The 20,008-nt window shown below is 39.5% G+C and overlaps 1 protein-coding gene across 2 annotated transcripts in view; it reads right to left on the bottom strand.

Moving 5' to 3' along the window:
* LOC109438051 (cytochrome P450 3A12-like) overlaps window positions 1-20,008 on the bottom strand; it is a 55,196-nt gene that overhangs the window by 15,177 nt on the left and 20,011 nt on the right. The window contains exons 5-10 of one of the 2 annotated variants that reach the window (XM_074328511.2): window positions 19,769-19,882; window positions 15,626-15,714; window positions 13,968-14,116; window positions 7,494-7,621; window positions 6,337-6,412; window positions 1,272-1,432 (exon numbers count right to left, since the gene is read on the bottom strand). In XM_074328511.2, coding sequence (XP_074184612.2) covers window positions 1,272-1,432; window positions 6,337-6,412; window positions 7,494-7,621; window positions 13,968-14,116; window positions 15,626-15,714; window positions 19,769-19,882 — 717 coding nt within the window. The remainder of the gene's footprint in view (window positions 1-1,271; window positions 1,433-6,336; window positions 6,413-7,493; window positions 7,622-13,967; window positions 14,117-15,625; window positions 15,715-19,768; window positions 19,883-20,008) is intronic. The other variant, XM_074328512.2, reaches the window with a different exon arrangement.

The raw sequence follows: 20,008 nt of genomic DNA, 5'->3' as shown, positions 1-20,008 counted from the left end.
TATATCAGGCTTCTCCTAGTCTGCAAAGTTTGCCCAGGGTGCTACATAGCACTACTAGTGCCAATTCTCCACCCCTTTATGTCCATGTCCTTTGCCGTCTAACTCTGTGGACTCTTCCCTTATGATGCTGGGCTTGGCCATGTGGTTTGTTTTGAACCAAAGGAATGTTGGCTACATGTGATGCAGGCAGATTCTGAAAGGTACCTCTATGATTGAGTTTCTTGCTCCTGCCCTCTGCCATGACCTTAGAAAAACACACGCAGGCTAACTTTCTGGAGTATGGGAGTCACGTGGAGCATGTGTGTATGTTAGTCAGCCCAGCCAGCTTAGCCAAGTTTAGTCTGGACCAGCCAATAGCCAGAATAAAGCAAGTCCCACCAATATCATCAGAGATATCTATCAATACACTTGGGCAAGAAATTGCCACTGAGGTTTTTAAAAAATTTTTAATTAACATTATTGTGGTAACAGATAACTGATATGCCATGATAAGCAATTCTTTCAAAGATCTTATATATCTGTGAAAAGCATACATTACCTGTGTTTTTCCATTTGCTTTTGTTTCTTTACACTTTTCCTAAATAGTCCAGCTGAAAGAGCTGATGCTCACGAGGTCAGACAATTAAGGTCGCGAACTCATCCTAGAAAAATTGCTACATACCTCATTGCTGAATATCACTACTGTCACCTTCAAAATACAACCCTTGGGAAGCTATGCACCGATGCTAGCACCTAATCCACCCTTCAAAGCGATTTTGGAACTCTTTCTGAAATGGCCATCAGAGCTGTCATCATATTACCCTTGATGTCCTGAATGTCATAAAAATGTCTTCCTTTCAATATTTCCTTTATCTTTGGATAAAGAAAGAAGTCATTGGGACAGATCAGGTGAGTAGGGAGGGTGTTCCAATGCTGTTATTTGTTTACTGGCTAAAAACTCCCTCACAGACAGTGTCGTGTGAGCCGGTGCACTGTCATGATACAAGAGCCATGAATTATTGGTGAAAAGTTCAGGTTGTCTAACTTTTTTCACGCAGCCTTTTAGTACTTCCAAATAGTAAGCTTGGTTAACCGTTTGTCCACTTGGTACAAATTCATAATGAATAATCCCTCTGATATCAAAAAAGGTTAGCAACATCATTGCAACAAGTTTGCGAACTTAATTGTCAGATCTCGTACGCTCTTTGCGAAAATTCTTCTAGTAACTGGTTAGGAGGCATTCCTGCTAAGGCTTCACTTTCTCCCTCCTTCTCCAGGTATCACCTACTCACCTTATTGGGGAAAGTTGTATCAATCTCCTCCTGCAGTTTCTGCTGCACTTCAGGGTGAGTGGCCAAAATATACATCAGGAAGGAAAGAGCAGTGCTAGTGGTCTCATAGCCAGCAAAAATAAAGACAATAGATTGGGCCACAAGCTCCAGATCAGACAAAGCTAAAAGGAAAGGAAAGACATTTTATATAAGCAGGTCAATGTACATTATCACAGTTTCAATGATGAAAAATCTAAATTCAACTCCCAAAGCCCTAGTGGAAAAATTGGAAAAGCAATTCAGTCAAACTGGGAGTGGTTTGTACGCTGATGTACATCAGACAGAGCCAGAAAAGGGCAAAAATTGTCTTAATCCAGCTTTTCCTATTCTTGGCCATCTGTTACTGGTTATGCCACTATCACTACTAACACAGATGTGTAATTTCAGAGATTGTATTTTTATGTAACACACACAGTGTGATTCATATGTTTCTTGGAGAACCCAAAAGTAGTATAGCTACAAGTAATATGGGTTAGCATTCTCCCTCAGGAAACATTTACATTATTCTAGCTACATTATACTTGGAAACATTTTGAGAGAGTTTGCAATACTACGGCTTATGCAGGGAAACATTAAAGGATCTTTTATTTAAACATTTTGCAGAAACTTAAGAGAACAGTTGGGCTACAGATACTTGTTACTCAAAGCACTGTCCCTGGATCAGCAGCATCCGGGAGGTTATTAGAAATGCAGAATCTCAAACCCCACACTAGAACGATTGAATCACAATCTGAATTTTCAAGAGATGTGGTGATTTGTGAGCACAACTGAGGTCGAGAAGTATGGATTACACCTTTAAGAGGCATCAGGGACTAGAAGACCTGGGCACATGTCTTCAACATGGATGATCTCAGATGTGTACGGAAACTACAGAGATAGACACAAAGCTAGAGGAGTGGTGCACTATCCTATTATAATCGATAGCATTAAAACAGTAGCAGAGTCTTTTCCCTGTGGTTCTGCCAGGGTTGGCGTACCCCAGCAGAGTTCCAGACATGTGCAGAGGGGCCACTTGTAGACTTTGGTCAGATGCAGAGCCAGGATGACTTGAAAGTAGGGCATCCTTGGCTCTTCTGAAGAGAGGAAATTAGTGGCAGGTGGACAGTCTGTGTACGGAGTTTTCAGATGCCTTCACCTGAGTGAGAAACCTGCCTCCATCATGACCTCAGATGTTTGACAGCTAGCCCTGTGTGACACCAAGATAAATAACCACTTATTGAAAGAAACTACTAGGTTGAAAGAAATTATTGTCAATAGACTTTTGTGCTGAAAATTTGGGTCACATCTCAAATTTTAATCAGGGAAACAAACCCCAGAGGAATAAATCTACATGCCCCAAAGAGACACTAATAGGAGGCTCGGTGCCTAGGAATTCACGCAAAAGAGAATTCACACAAAATATCTCACTGAGGATATTACGTTTAGTCATCATGTTTCCATAGGCTCCTCTTAGTTGTGACAACTTCTTAGATTTTCCTTGTTTTTGATGACCTTGAGTTTTTGAGTCAGGTATTTTGTAAAAAGTCCCTCAGTTAGGATTGAGTTCTTCTCATGATTAGGTTGGGCTTAAGGAATTTTGAGAGGAAGACCACAGAGGTAAAGTGCTATTCCCATCACATATCAAGAGTACATGATAACAACATGATTTATGACTGTTGATGTTAGACATGGTCACCTGGCTGAGGTCTTATTTGCCAGGTTTCTCCACTGTAAAGTTCCTCCCCTCCACACAATACTGCACACTTTGCAATGAAGTCATTATGTGCTGCCCACCCCTTAGGAGAGGGGAGTTGTGCTCTCCTTAAAGGTGGAATGTCTACATAAGTTACTTGGAATTTTTCAGAAAGAAATTGGTCTTTTCTCCCCCATTTATTCAATTTATTTATACCACTATGAACGCATGGATATTGATTTTATACTTTGGGAAATAATGCAATAATACTTTATCTTGTTCAAAGTGTTCCACCTTTGGCCATTGGGAGCTCTTTCAGTTGGCTTCTGTGTCCCTTCTGTACACTCCCATCATTGTGGGGTTAATATTGTTTTTAAGCATGTCTCACTTTATGGATCTATAAGATGCTCTGGGTTCATTTTATATTGTTCCTGTCCCAATCTCTGAGTCAATCATTCTTTCAAGGAGCCCTGATTCCTTTATTCTTTAATGTTATTAAGGAAACAAGATCTGGGTGCTAGATGTGCTCTTGATACTGAGGTGTTGTTGCTTCTAGGCCTTGTCAGTTGATAGAACAGTGAAATATATGTGTGCCAACCAGGATCCATAGTTCATTGTCCTCTGTATTCTATAAACATTCCATTTTAATATTAAAAAATAGCAGAGGAATGTGTCAATACAAGGGCATTGACCAGCATGAAATATAATAAAACAGGTACCAGTGAGTGGAATTATCAATGCTTATTCAATCATTGCCTGAATGTCATCTTTCTCAGCACATGTACCTTCTCTTTCCTCTACTGTATGCTCAGCAAACAGTACTTATGGTCAAATTGGCCTCCTTTTTAATTTTCTCCTGAGAGAAACTGAGCATATTCTAATTTATTTGACTGGGACTAGACTAGGACCTTTAGATACTTAGACCTCTGAAATAAACATGGTACCCACCCAACCATGTAATTCACAAGCAAAAACAATACAAAATAAGTGTAAGAAATATCTACAGAGTTCTGATTTTCCAATGATGATTTTTATGATGCTGTTGGGGGTAAAGTCAACTATAAATTTTTTTAACCTCCAGTTAGCATATACCCCATGTTATCCAAAGTTTAGAGTTGTGCTGTCCAATATGGTAGCCACCAGCCACATGTGACAGTTTAAATTTAAATTTTAATTAATTAAAATTAATAAATATAAGATTCAGTTTTCAGTTACACTGGTCACATGTCAAGTGCTCAAATGACACAAGGGTCTAGTGGTTACGGTATTGAACAATGTAGATATAGAATATTTCCTCCATTCCAGAAATTTGGACCAGATTGATGATTGATAGGTCGATAAATACATAGATAGATAGATAGATAGATAGATAGATAGATAGATAGATAGATAGATAGATAGATAGATAAAAGGTAAAGAAATAAAGAAGAGTCAGATGGACACTTGTCCTATTAGGGAGACCACTTCATTGGCAGTGTAGATGCCTGACTACTGCATTGTACACCTGAAGCTGAATAATATTGAATGTCAACTACAATTTAACATATATATATGGTCACAGGATGTGGAGTACAGCATAGGAATAGAGTCAGTGGAACGGTAACAGCTATATATGATGTCAGAAAGGTAGTAGATTGGGGGAGGTGGTTCTCACTTTATGAGGGGTGTAAATGTCTAACTATTACATTGTTCTGTACACTTGAAACTAATAAAAAAAGGAAAAAGGAAAGAAATATGTAGGTATAGACATAGATATAGATATATTTATGCTGGTGTATTAGAGTCATCTCATCCCTGCTCTCTAGAACCAACTATTAAATATTCAGAAATTTTGTGAGATAGTTGTCAAACCATTGGTAGTTTGAAATTAACCATGATGGGATTATTTATATTATGAAAATAAACTGTAAATAAAAGATTTTTTTTGAGAGAAAGAGAGATATCTTTACACCACTAGTCTGATTATGGGTATATTTATATTTATCATATCTATGTAAATATATTTGATGTTATTAGCTTGTCCCCTATGGTGATCTAGAAGCAAAGAAATCCAAGTAGCAATGAGCATTCCAAATCCCATATTTTGGTTTCTAAATACTATTTTTCACTAAAATGAACCATAGCTCCTTGGAGAAATGACTGATTCCAGGGTTGATCAGGGGAAATATAGAGAATCCTAGAATTTTCTCAACCAGAAAACAAGGAAGTACTCACAAAATGATGGGTGAAAAGGATACAGGACACGCTGTATACTATAATGGTGGATATATGTCATTATACATTTGTCAAAACCCATAGAATGTACACCAATAGTGGACACTAGTGGAAACTACGGACTTTGGGTAATAATCATGCATCAATGTATGTTCATTGATTAAAACAAATGATACACACCTGTAAAGAATTTTGATAGTTGGGGAGGCTGAGTATAGATGGCAAAGGGGGAAAGTTCGAAGGGCAATCTCTGTCCATTACACTCAATTGTGCTGTGAACCTAAAACTTCCCTGAAAGATAAAGTCTATTGACAAAGTAAAAAAATTAAAAAGCAAGAAAAAGAAAAATATGACCCCAGAGCCCACTTGAAAGGGCTCCCGTAGACAAAGCTGAGAGAATATGACCATCAAAAATAAGACTGATGTAAGAGTAAATTTGCAATATATGAAATCATACTGATATAGATAAATAAACAAATAAATAAATGAGGGAAAATGGAGAGCTCTCCCTTACACTAGAACAACTATAAATGTAGAAGAAATGATGGAATTAGGAAGTCATCATTTTGCAACCATCACAGTAATAATGATTTCAGTCAAAAACCATTCATGGATGATAAAACTAGTAGGGGAAAGTTTGAAGAGAAAATAGAATATTTCCTTAGTCTCAAAGGCTTCCACACAACTTACTTATTAGTTACAAAGGAAAAATAAAAGTTTACAGTAGATAAGCTAGTGAACACAATTTCAACCAAGTGTTCCAAGTTAAGGTCACCCACACTGGGGCAACGTGCCCCCTGATGTGATGGAGTCTTAAAGCAAACTTCCAGGCAGAGAGTCTGATTCAGGGGGGCTGATGAGGCTGGAGAATCGACATTGGAAATAAGCTCCCCAGAGGTTCTGATGTACAGACCACTGACTGATTTCAGGACATAAAATACTTGTTTATGGCTGCCATTTAAGCTTTGAACAAAGTCATGTCTGCATACTTCTAGAAAGTGCCACTGCCTACCTTCTGTCTTTGACCATGTGCCTTTCTTCAATTTGGAGGAAATTCTTATTTGCCTGGGAATCTTCCTGCACATTTTCAGAACCACCACTACCTCTTAGTCTTCCCATCACTGGCCCTCTGAAGCTCACCTTGGTTACCTTTATGGTTGTCCATTTCTGTAGAATTCTGGGTGTTCATCATCAGCTGAAGAAAATCCACTCGGTGCTGGAAGCAGAAGGAGAAAGTTCAATGACAGAAAGTCACTTGTGAAGTTGGAAATAAATCAGGAGTGCAGTACTTCACCTCTTCCCTGAAAGTATGGCCCGTTTTAGTCCGGAAGTTTGACTAGTGCTGCCCGGATCATCAGTGAATGAAAACATCCATCTACAAATCTTGGAGAGCAGGCTGTCTCCCTGAGGGAAATCCAGCAATCATGTCCAACTGATTTTTGGTCTTAACTGTCTTTGATCTTCAAATTCTCTGGTTTTAAACACAGCTTCCCGGCTAAAGACTTGTCTGCTCCCTTTCTTATCATGCCTGTTTGCTCAGGAGGAAGTCCCAGACTTCAATCCTTTTTATTTTCATGCCTTAATTCTTAACCAGTGGCCACATATCTGAACCCCCTGACATTTGCAGAGTTTATTGGCAGCTTTTCCATGAGCAGTTTGAAATGCCCACCCTCCCAGAATGCTGAACAATCGTCAGTGACACCCTGGGGTACCCAGCCCTGTCCCCCTGATATGCAGACATTCTTGAGCTGGCCTCCAAGCCTCAGGAAGGCAAATCTGTGTTAGCTAGCTTGCAGCCTCAATGCCCAGAGAAGACTCCTGTCCTCTCCAGTGTCTGAATGGGCTCCAATATAACATAAACTATACTCCACCAGGTGTCTCATGGGGCATTCCTTTGCAGAATGTGTAAAATAAGAGTCTTGGTATTTGAGTGATCTTTGCCAATTTAATCTGGAGAAATTATAATACAAGGAAAATAATTTTTAAACAGTAATTTTTGTACTTTGACAATTTACTAAAGGGAAGTGGTATACTTTTATCTCAACAATATTGATGCCATGGCATAATAATCATTTTGCCTATTATTGCATTTTAAACATTGTCTCTCTGATTCATTTTTGTTTCCTTTCCTAACCTCCGTCTTCTTCACTCCCCACAAAATTTTATAACACTCTTACTCTAAACCCTAGAGTTCTCTAGCTACATTAAGAAAAAAGGGAAATGCACACATCATATGCATACAGCTCAATAAATTATCAAGAAGTGAACACACCCGTGTAACCACCACCAGATTTTACCTTTTGTTTATCATGGAGGCGACTTTCTTTTATCCTTTTTATTGATTTTGTGAAAAAATCAGTAAGACGTTTTGGAAATACAAGGATATTTAATGCTTCAAAAACTGGGACAAGGAATGGAAAGAGTACTGTAGGGAAAAAGGAAAGCACAATGAAAATACAAAATGTACCTGGAGCAATTATAATTTTCTCTACCAATCAAAAGAGTAAAACACACCAAGCTTCTCACCAGGAGCCATTCCTTTCATGACCTTTGCTCAGACTTCCAAGTCCATGGCTAGGCAAGAGTAAGTCCACCCATAGGGCCTTCCCTATAGCAATGAGATCACTGGCAACTTCCACATCTTTGAAGTGACCAAAGGAACAGGATCAAATCCACAGACCTCTTAGCTCTTTGCTTATTGGACTAGCATTATTCTGGATAAACTGCACCATAGTTTACTACTTTAATTAACTGTTCTTTTCAAGAAATAGTCAGAATAGAAATAATGCAGTGTATGACTTTCAACCACAATGATAGGAAATTAGAATTCAATAACAGAAAGAAAATTGGAAAATTTGCAAATATGTAGCTATTAAACAATACCCTTAGGCTGATTCATTTCCGGAAAAATGGCGGCGTGAGGTGAGCCTCTGTAAAGCTCCCCTGGAATTTACAAAGAATCGAACAACAAAACTCCACAAAGGACTCCCTGCACAGCAGACAGGCAAGACGAAGAGGCCCACTACCGAAATCACCTACAGGTGGGAGATTCGCGCGAGGGAGGGAGGAGGGAAGGGAGAAGTGCGGAGACGGAGCCGCGTGGGCGCAGGACGCAGACCTAGCTCAGTGCGCCGAGCTCACTGCTTCCCGGAACTACCGCAGCTGCGGGAGAGGGAAGAACTCGGACTGCTAGGGCTCCGCCAGGGCTCCACAGGGCTGAGGGGACAGCATATACCACGGCTAAACCCAACGCTCACGGCAGAGACCTCGGAGAAAAGACTGAGGGAAAAAGGCTGAAAACGGTGGTTTAAGCCCTCACTGCCGAGCAGAGAACGGAGCCTTAGGCACTGAGACTAGCCGCCCCCTTCCTCCCCTCCCAGAGCTCGCCCGGCCCCCACCTCGTGGTGCTAGAAATGAAACAGTAGCAGTGTCAGATCAAAACAACAGAAAATTTGCTGTTTTGAGAACTGTGGACCGCAAACACAAATTCACAGCCCAACTAGTTCTGGCAAAGGGGAGAGAGCTGTGGAAGCAGGACCGGCTGTGGTGGTGGTCGCCGCCATTGCTCTGGGCCACCTCTCACAGCTCACCCCGCCCCTGGCCCCACCTATCTGGGTGGATCCCTGAAGGAGTAAACAGAACTGCTGAAACATATGGGCCCTGAATCAGGAGCTGTAAGAGCTTTGGAACATCAAAAGCTCTTCGCATACCCACCGGGACACTGCACCCTGTGACCTAGACGAACGATTAACAGAGGAGAGGCCCGTCTCCCAGGGAATCCCCCCATTGTGTGAGAAGCAGGAATAGTGCAGAGAAAACATAGCACCACCATGTGGGAGAAGAAAAATAAATTGCAGTTGGAGAAATAATAAAACATTCTACCAACAAGTACTGGAAAACAAAAGAAAGACCTCTTCCTATCAACCTGTTGCAGAAGTCACTCCTGTAGATGTCTAGGAAGAGAAATAGTAAACCAGTAATCGCCATGAATAACCAAGGCAACAAGATACCTCAGAAAGAAAGTGAAAAATCTCCAGAGAAGGCACTTAAAGATACAGAAATATGTGACTTAAATGACAGAGAATTCAAGATTGCAGTTCTGAAAAAACTCAACGAGATACAAGAAAACACAGATAGGCAGTTAAAGGAACTCAGAAACTCAATCAAAGAACAGCATGAGCATTTTACGAAAGAGATTGAAATCTTAAAAAAGAACCAAATAGAATTTCTGGAGATTAAGAACTCAATAGAAGAAATTAAGAATGAAATAACCAGCTTAGGTAGTAGAGTTGACCAGATGGAGGAAAGAATCAGTGACATCGAAGATAGAAACCTGGAAATGACACAGATAGAGGAAGAAAGAGACTTGAGACTTAAAAGAAATGAAAGAATTCTACAAGAACTTTCTGACTCCATCAGAAAGAGCAACATAAGAATAATGGGCATACCAGAAGGAGAAGAAAGAGAGAAGGGAACAGAGAATATATTCAAACACATTGTCGATGAGAACTTCCCAAATTTGTGGACAGAACTGGACCCTCGAATCCAAGAAGCAAATAGAACACCTAGTTACCTCAATCCCAACAGGCCTTCTCCAAGGCACATTGTATTGAAGCTGTCTAAAATCAATGACAAAGAAAAAATCCTCAAGGCAGCCAGGGAAAAGAAGATGGTAACTTACAAAGGAAAGCCCATTAGCTTATCATCAGATTTTTCAGCAGAAACTCTACAAGCCAGGAGGGAGTGGAACCAAATATTCAAACTATTGAAAGAAAGAAACCATGAGCCAAGAATAATATATCCAGCAAAGATATCCTTTAGATATGAAGGAGGAATAAAGACCTTTCCAGACATACAGAAGCTGAGGGAATTTTCTAATACACGACCTGCACTACAAGAAATACTAAAGGAGGCTATTCGACCACCATCAACAGGGACAATTTGTGGCAACCAAAACTCAAAAAGGGGGAGAGTAAAGGCCTGAACCGGAATATGGGAATGGAGAAAGTAAGCATGCTGAAGATAATGGAATACTCTAAATATCAAACTTTCTTTTACATAAACTTAATAGTAACCACTCAAAATAAATCCAGAACTGAAATATATACTGAAATAAAAGAAGAAACAGAGGGAAACATCATAGAATACCACCACACAGAAATAATAGACAACAACAAAAAGGCAAAGAAACAATGGAGACACAGCCTTACCAGAAAACTAAAGATAGAATGACAGGAAATCCTCACATATCAACAATCACCCTAAATGTAAATGGACTGAACTCACCAATAAAAAGGCACAGAGTAGCAGATTGGATCAAAAAACTAAACCCAACCATATGCTGTCTCCAAGAGACACATCTCAGCTACAAGGACAAGCATAGACTCAAAGTGAAAGGGTGGAAATTGACACTCTAAGCAAATGGTACCCAGAGAAAATCAGGTGTAGCCATAATGATATCAGATGAAACAGATTTCAAGGTGAAAAAGATAACAAGAGACAAAGATGGACATTTCATAATGGTGAAGGGGACTGTACAACAAGAAGACATAACAGTCATCAATATTTATGCCTCCAATCAGGGAGCACCGAAATACACCAAGCAACTACTAACAGAACTAAAGGGAGAAATTGACCAAAACACAATTATACTAGGGGACTTAAATACATCATTGACAGCTATGGATAGATCATCCAAACAGAAAATAAATAACGAAACAGTAGCCCTAAATGACACATTAGATGAAATGGACATAACTGACATTTATAGAGCACTTCATCCTAAAACATCAGACTATACATTCTTTTCTAGTGTACACGGAACATTCTCAAGGATAGACCATATATTGGGACATAAAATCAGTCTCAATAAGTTTAAGAAGATTGAAATCATACCATGCATATTCTCTTATCACAAGGCTTTGAAATTGGATATTAACTGTAAAAAGAAAGCGGGAAAAAACACAAATACATGGAGACTAAACAACATACTTTTAAAGAAGGACTGGGTCAAAGAAGAAATTAGAGGAGAGATCAAAAGATACATAGAAACAAAGACAATGAAAATACATCCTACCAAAATTTTTGGGATGCAGCGAAAGCAGTTTTTAAGAGGGAAATTTATCTCATTACAGGCCTATCTCAAGAAACAAGAAAACTCCCAAATAAATAACCTCATGTTACACCTTAAAGAACTAGAAAAAGAAGAACAAGTAAAACCCAAGGTCAGCAGAAGAAAGGAAATAACAAAAACTAGAGCAGAACTAAATGGAATAGAGAACAAAAAGACAATAGAAAAAATTAATGTGACAAAGAGCTGGTTCTTTGAAAAGATTAACAAAATTGACAAACCCTTGGCTAGACTTACTAAGATAAAAAGAGAGAAGACACTGATTAACAAAATCAGAAACGTAAAAGGGGAAGTTATCACGGACACCACAGAAATACAAAGGATCATCCAAGAATTCTATGAAGGACTATATGCCACCAAATTCAACAACCTAGAAGAAATGGACAAGTTCTTAGAAATATATAGCCTTCCAAGGCTGAACCATGAAGAACTGGAAAATCTAAACAGACCGATCACCAGTAACGAAATTGAATCAGTCATCCAAAACCTTCCCAAAAGCAAAAGTCCGGGACCAGATGGCTTCACTAGTGAATTCTACCAAACCTTCAAAGAGGATCTAATACCAATCCTGCTCAAACTCTTTCAAAAAATTGAAGAAGAGACAGTACTTCCGAACTCATTTTATGAGGCCAACATTACCCTGATACCAAAACCTGGTAAGGACAGCACAAAAAAAGAAAACTACAGACCAATATCTCTGATGAATACCGATGCAAAAATCCTAAATAAAATTCTAGCAAATCGAATACAACAATGCATTCAAAAGATTATTCATCACGATCAAGTGGGGTTCATCCCCGGGGCACAAGGATGGTTCAACATACGCAAATCCATCAATGTGATACATCACATAAACAAAATGAAGGACAAAAATCATATGATTATATCAATTGATGCAGAAAAAGCATTTGACAAGATACAACATCCATTTATGATTAAAACACTTAATAAAATGGGTATAGAAGGAAAATACCTTAACATAATAAAGGCCATATATGACAAGCCCTCAGCTAATCTCATAATTAATGGTGAAAAACTGAAGCCCTTTGCTCTACATTCAGGAATACGACAGGGCTGTCTCCTATCACCTCTGCTTTTCAACATAGTGTTGGAAGTCCTTGCCAGAGCAATCAGGCAAGAGAAAGAAATAAAAGGCATCCAAATTGGGAATGAAGAAGTTAAATTATCACTCTTTGCAGATGACATGATGCTATATATAGAAAACCCTTAAGACTCCACCAAAAAGCTATTAGAAACAATCAACGAATACAGTAAAGTTGCCGGCTACAAAAGCAATTTGTACTTTTTAATCCCTTTCAACTTTTTCACCCATTCCCCCAGTATGCTTTCTATCTGGCAACCATCAATTTGTTCTCTGTATCTATGAGTTTGTTTCTGTTTTATTTGTTTGTTTATTTTGTTTTTTAGATTTCACATATAAGTGGAATCATATGGTATCTATCTTTCTGTGTCTGACTTGTTTCACTAAGCATAATACTGTCTAGGTTCACCAATGTTGTCACAAATAGTAAGATTTCATTCTTTTTTACAGCCAAATAATATTCCATTGTGTTCCAGTATTATATTATATTATATTATATTATATTATATTATATTATATTATATTATATTATACCCAGTCTTATAAGACCAGGTCTTGTATTAATTTTTGCTCCAAAAAACACATTAGAGCTGATGGTCCAGCTAGATCTTATTTTTGGGGAAACACAGTATAACATGAATGAGCCTTGAAATCATTATGCTAAATGAAAGAAGCTAGCCACAAAAGATTACATATTATGTGTCTCTATCTATATGAAAATTTATAGAGACAGAAAATAGATTAGTGGTTGCTTAGGGAGTGGGAGGTGAAAGTTAAAAGGTACAGGGTTTCTAAGTTGATAAAAATATTCTAATAATTGATATTGTGATGGCTGAACATATCTTTGAATGTAGTAAAACTATTTTTTCAGTTTTATTGAGTTATAGTTGACATATAGTTCTGTATGTTTAAGATGTGTACAGCATAATGACTTGACATACCTAATTGCTAAATAATTACCACAGTTAGTTTAGTTAATATAAATATTCTCATAGAGATAAAAAGTTTTTTCTCCCATTATAGGAACTTTTAGAATCTACACTCTTATTTATCTTCTAACTGAAAGTTAGTACCTATTGACCAACTTCACCCAATTCCTGCACCTTCAACCCCTGCATCTGATAACCAAAAATCATTTCTTGTTTTTCTATGAGTTTGTGTATTCTTTTAGATTCCACATATAAGTGAGATCATACAGTACTGATCTTTCTTTGTCTGAATTACTTCATATTGCCCTCAAGATCCATCCATGTTGTCTCAAATGGGAAGATTTCCTTTCTTTTTTGGCTGAATAGTATTCCATTGTGTGTATATGAATATATATCATATTTTCTTTATCCATTTATCTGTTGATGGACACTAGGTTGTAAAAGTGATTGAATTGTACATTTGAAATGGATGAGTTATATAGTATATGACATATCTCAATAAAGCTTATATAGAAAGAGGGAGAGAGAGAGGTGGATGGAGGGAGGGAAAGAGGGAAGGAGGCGGGAAGGAGAAAGGGAGGAAGAAAAATAAATATAGTAGTCTACATACTTATTGAGATAATGAGTGGATCAAATAAATGAAATTTTAACAGCAATTTGATGTTTTGCACAAAGGGATCTTGTGGGTTGTTGAGGGAATCGATGTTCACTCCAAATGATGTGCTGGTGATCACATCCATGCTGTAGGCGCCAAAGATGCTGCATAAAGACAGACATGGGAAGTTAACATCAGCACCTCTTTGCTTTCCTTATCCAACAGCTGCAGCAAGAAGAGCATGTAAGAGCATATGCTCAGGCAGACAGGTAAAGAGCCACATGCTGTCAAAACCATCGGCTGGACCATCTGAAGAGTCTATGCTCTTGCCACACTCACACATGAGGTGTTTATCGTGTGGCACTGATGTAGCTGGCCCTGTGCTGGGGGTGATGGGGTCACTACGACAAGTTACACCCCTTGTGAGCTCAAGGAGATCAGTCACATGAGGATGGAGACCATAATCAAATGACAGTAGTGTGTTTTGAGTGCGGGCAATAGTAGCTGCTCTGTGTTTGAGGGGGACAAAGGGTAGAAAAAGTAACTCTTCCTCGTGGAGTCAAAAAAGGCGACATTGATCTGGGTCTTGTGTCACCACAGAGTCTATGCTGAGCTGATTCCTCTTCAGCACATTACAGAGCAACAGCACCCTGGTCTGAGTTGCCAGGAATGTCATCCTTCCTTTTCTACACCCCACTAAGGCTCCTGAAAGACCCGCTCTCAACTCCAGTGAGCTGAGGTTCCCCTGAAGGCAGACTCATTTCTGTATAAATGTAAGAATTAAGAATGCTCCTAGTTTGGGCAGCCGGTTGGCTCAGTTGGTTAGAGCATGATGCTCATAGCGCCAAGGTTGCCGGTTCGATCCCCGCATGGGCCATTGTGAGCTGCGCCCTCCACTACTAGATTGAAACAACTACTTGACTTGGAGCTGATGGGTCCTGGAAAAACACACTTAAATAAATAAAAGTTAAAAAAAAGGAATATTCCTAGTTTAAAAAAATATATAATAGATCACTCCAAAATTGATTTGGGGGAATCCCATAGGTAAGTGGACATATGATCACTTTTCACTTATCCCAGATCAGCCCCAGTTTACACCCATTATTCCTGCATAATTAAAAAATACCTTAGTTTAGACAAGAAAAGATACCCTACCCATCATAGTCTATACAGGACCTTTTCTCTTTTGAAACTGAAGCAAGGAGAAGTGGTGATAAAATGTAATATGTAGTATTTTGTTGGTATACTCAGAAAATCATGAAGCGGTTTTTAAGTCGCTGTAAGTCCCACATTGTAACTTTCCTACTCTCCCCACCAATGTGTACCAAGAGTCTTCTCCTGACGCTATTCCATACTTCTACACTCAAAACTTGGGTACGGTTATGTTTCTTCTTTCTAAACTATATATTTTTGTCTTTCAGAATATCCAAGGTGACAATTAGGCAGATAAAGTAATCCTGGTTCATGTATACAGGAGAAGACTTGTTCTCCTGGCTGTTCTGCTTTTAGGGGTAAGCTATTTCTTTTTGGGTGGCCTGTTGGATTGTAACTCTATGCACGTATTTCTGTCTGGTTATGAGAATAAATCCACAGTGGAAATGTCAGCTCTGTGTCAGGAAGCTGGAGGGTGTCGGGGCAGAGCTCAGAATCCCAGCAGCTGCACTCATACTTACTCTTTTAGGGTGACAGGCTTGCCTTTATCTGCTTCCTTCCTCAGGTTTCTCACCAACACATCTCCATACTGGCCAATGATGGGGAACATCTAGTTGCAAAGTACAATACCAACCGAAGATAAATGGCAAGACTCAAGTCCTAGAAGGACCTGGCTTTCACAAGCATACAGCAGTAAGTGAGATTTTATAATGAATCTTTTCCCTAACTATTTTTTCAAAATTTCAATTACACTTCACACAATATTATATTAGTTTCAGGTGTACAAAATAGTGATTAGACATTTATATAATTTATGAGGTGATCACCCTGATAAATCTAGTATCCACCTGACTTTATACTTAGTTATTATAATATTGCTGACTATATTCCTATGCTACACCCTACATCCTCATGACTACTTTGTAACAACAAAGTGGTACTTCTTAATCCCTTCCCCTATTTCGCTTACCCCCAATGTACCTCCCATCTGGGAATCATCAAAATGTTCTCTATATTTATAAGTCTGTTTCTGGTTTTCTGTTTGTTTTTTGTTTTGTTCTTTAGATTCCACATAGAAGTGAAATCATATGTCATTTGTCTTTCTCTGTTTGACTTACTTCACTCATCACAGTACCATCTATGTCCATCCATGTTGTTGCAGATGACAAGATTTCATTCTTTTATATGGCTGAGTAATATTCCATTGTATATATGTACCACCTGTTTATCAACTCATTCATTGGTGTACACCCAAGTTCTCTCCATATCTTGGCTATTGTACATAATGCTGCAATTAACATATGGATGCACATGTCCCTTCAAAGTAGTATTTCGCGTTTCTTTGGATAGATAAACAGAAGTGGGAATACTGGGTCCCTCTTTGTCTCTTGTTATCTAACCTTTGTTTTAAAGTCTATTTTGTCTGGAATAAGTATTGCTACCTAAGCTGTTTTTGTTTGTTTGTTTGTTTCCATTTTCATGAACTATCCTTTTCCATCTGTTTAATTTCAGTCTGTGTCTGTCTTTTGACCTGAAGTGAGTCTCTTGTAGGCAGCATGTGTAAGAATTTTGTTTTCTTATCCATTCAGCCACCCTATGTCTTTTGATTGGAGCACTTGATCCATTTACACTGAAAGTTATTGTTGATAGATTTGCAGTTATTGCCATTTTATTATTCATATTATTGATCTTTTGTTTCTTCTTCTCTTTAAAGACGTCCCTTTAACATTTCTTGTAATACTGGTCCAGCGCTGATGAACTCCTGTAACTTTGTCTTGTCTGGGAAGCTCTTTATTTGTCCTTCGATTCTAAATGATAGCTTTGCTGGGTAGAGTAGTCATAGTCACAGGTCCTTACTTTTTATCAGTCTGAACATTTCCTGCCAATCACTTCTGGCCTATGAAGTTTCTGTTGAGAAATCAACTGACAGTCTTGTGGGAGCTCCCTTGTAGGTAACTAACAGCTTTTCTCTTGCTGCTTTTAACACGTTGCATACGGATCATGAGAATCTTCACGAGGGATTTAAACCCCGCCGTACGCAACATGTTAAGATTCTCTCTTTGTCGTTAAGCTTTGGCATTTTAATTTTGATGTGTCTTGGTATTAGCCTCTTTGGGTTCATCTTGTTTGGGACTCTCTGTACTTCCTGGGCTTGTATGTCTGTTTCCTTCACCAGGTTAGGGAAGTTTTCCGTTATTATTTCTTCAAATAGGTTTTCAATTCCTTGCTCTCTCTCTTGTCCTTCTGGCACCCCTATGATGTGAATGTTGGTAAGCTTGATGTTATCACAGAGGCCCCTTAAACTACTCTCATTTTTTGGATTTTTTTTTGTTTCTGTTCTGATTGGATGTTTTCTGCTACATTCTCTTCCAAATTGCTTATTCAGTCCTCTGCATCATGTAATCTACTGTTGATTCTCTCTAATGTATTCTTTATTTCAGTTATTGAATTCTTCATTTCTGACTGGTTCTTTTTTATTATGCTTTTTATTTCCATTTTTATGTTTCCTTTCTCTTTGTTGATGCTCTCACTGAGATCATTGGACATCCTTGTAGTGTTTTGAATGCTGCATCTGGTGGGTTGTTTTTCTCCATTTTGTTTAGTTCTTTTTCTGCAGTTTGTTTTGTTCTTTCATTTGGAAAATGTTTCTTTGTCTCCCCATTTGGTTGCCTCCGTATGCTTGTTTCTATGTATTAGGTTGAGCTGCTATGTCTCCCAGTCTTCGTAGAGTGACCTTATGTAGTAGGTGTCCTGTGGGGCCCAGTGCTGCAGTCTCCCTGGTCACCTGAGCCGGGTGCTCCAGGTGTGTTCTTTGTGTGTGCCCTCCTGTTGTAGTTGAACCTTGATTACTCTTTGTACATCAATGGGTGTTATTGGCCCTCTGGATTATTGGTTGTGAGGATTGTCTATGACTACAATGGAAAAGCTATTGTGCAGGGGCTTACACTACAGAGCAGGATTTGCTTTAGCAGGACTTGGGTGCCTGCCCAGTCTGCCTTTTGGGTGTTTTGCCTGTGGAAGTGGTTGGGTGATGCTCCAAAATTGTCCAAAGCCAACCCCCTGGGTGTGTTGGTTCTGGGTCACTTGGGTGCAGCTCTGTTACAGGTCATAGTCAGTCATTGCCTGTATCCCGCTCAGGTCCACTTGGCATGAGCTACAAAATGATGTGAAGATGGTTGCCAGTGTGCTGGCCTTGGAGGTGCCTGGGAGAGGCTAAGCTGAGAACAGAGGACAGCTTTTGCTTGTTGGGCTTGGGGCTGTTTACCAAGAGATGCATAACAGACTAATGTCTGATGCTGCTTGTTTGGGGTTTGTGAACTCCTGGGAGATTTTAGGAAAGTCCTCAGCATGAGCCAAGATAGGCCATTTTTATGGCAAATCCACTGAAATTGGTCTGGGTGGGAGGAGGGCAGGATCTTCGGGAATTACCAGGCCTGGGTGAATGATGTTAGCCAGATTGAGGGAACTTATATGGTGCCTACCTCCATCTACATACTGGGTGGAGTGAGGACTCAACAAAGGAACAATGGCCTCTGTCATCACTTCTGCCTGGGAGAAAGTTGCCCCTCCATCCCTTGCCCTGACATCAGATAATCGAATTCCTCCTAGTATATTCCTGGTGCTTTTGAGCTGCTGCCCCAGCACTGGAGCTCAGAATGAGTGAGTCTGTCAGCGAGTAAGTCCATGTATTGGCCCTTTAAGAGGAAGGCCTGGGACTCCATCAGCCTTCCATTTTACTCAGCTGCAATCTCCACGAGATTTCATAGCCAAATTGTGGGGACTTCTCTTCCCAGCACTGGAACCCCAGGCCGGAGAGCCTGGTTTGGGGTTTAAGGAGCCCTTGCTCCTTAAGTGGACCGCTGCAGCTGAGACATTCCTCTTGATTTTCAACTGTAAGAGACCGTTAGCACGAGAACTGCTACCTTAAGGTCAGGGTTAACAGCCCTTAGCTTAAAACAACCTAATTGTAAATTCCAGGATGTGGGCAGTTGCAGCACAGAGACCAGAAGTCCTGTAGCTTATCTTATACTCTTTGAAGCTATGTAAGTCCTGTAGTTTATCTTATACTCCTTAAAGCTATGTAAGTCCTGTAGTTTATCTTGCACTCCCTAAGACTATGGAAAATTACTGAGTGCCTTAAGAATGCTATAAAAACCCTTAGCTTTAAGGGTTTGGGGTCCTTGTTAAAACCCGCTGCGTCGGGCAGAGACTGGGACCCCAGCTGGCTGGAAATAAACCTCGTTGTGTGACTTGCATTATCGTGTGTCCTCTGTCTGTCTGAGGGGTGGACGATTCCAGGCCTTAACACAACCACCACATGTGGATGTGCGACCAGCCCATTCCATGTCTCGGCCCCTCTTACCAGACATGGCTTCTGCTGTATATCCTTAGTTATAGGACTTCTATTCAGCTAGACTTCAGTTGATTCTCAGTGATGGTTGTTCTGTAGGTTAGTTGTAACTTTGAATGGTTGCAAGAAGAGCAAGCACATGTTTACTTATTCCACCATCCTGACTGGAACTCCTATGATGAATCTTTCAATGTCACTATTTTTACGAAGCTCAAATTCAGCAGGCTACCCTTTGGAAAGAAACAACCTTATTTCCTACCTATCCTCAGATGCATTCTTTAACTTTCTAATTAAAAGTCCTCTATTTTCTTACCTCCTTGAGCTTTCCACTGGTGAACGTTGGAGACAGCAATGTTCGTATTCTCTTCCAATCTTCATCCTCAGACAGAGTGACGGCACTTCTCATAAATCCGGCTGGACCAACAGACTAGAGGCAAAAGAAAAAGAGGTTTTGCCCTATATAAGTTTTGGAGGTCTCAACAGTTGTGGAAATTTGTTAAATGGGCATCCATTATTCAACAAATATTTAGTGGCTGTCTACTTAGTAGCAGAC

Source organism: Rhinolophus sinicus, chromosome 3, assembly GCF_057876585.1.
Source record: "Rhinolophus sinicus isolate RSI-liver-muscle chromosome 3, RSI-T2T, whole genome shotgun sequence".
Classification (NCBI taxonomy): domain Eukaryota; kingdom Metazoa; phylum Chordata; class Mammalia; order Chiroptera; family Rhinolophidae; genus Rhinolophus; species Rhinolophus sinicus.
This window is presented reverse-complemented; position numbering and strand designations above follow the sequence as displayed.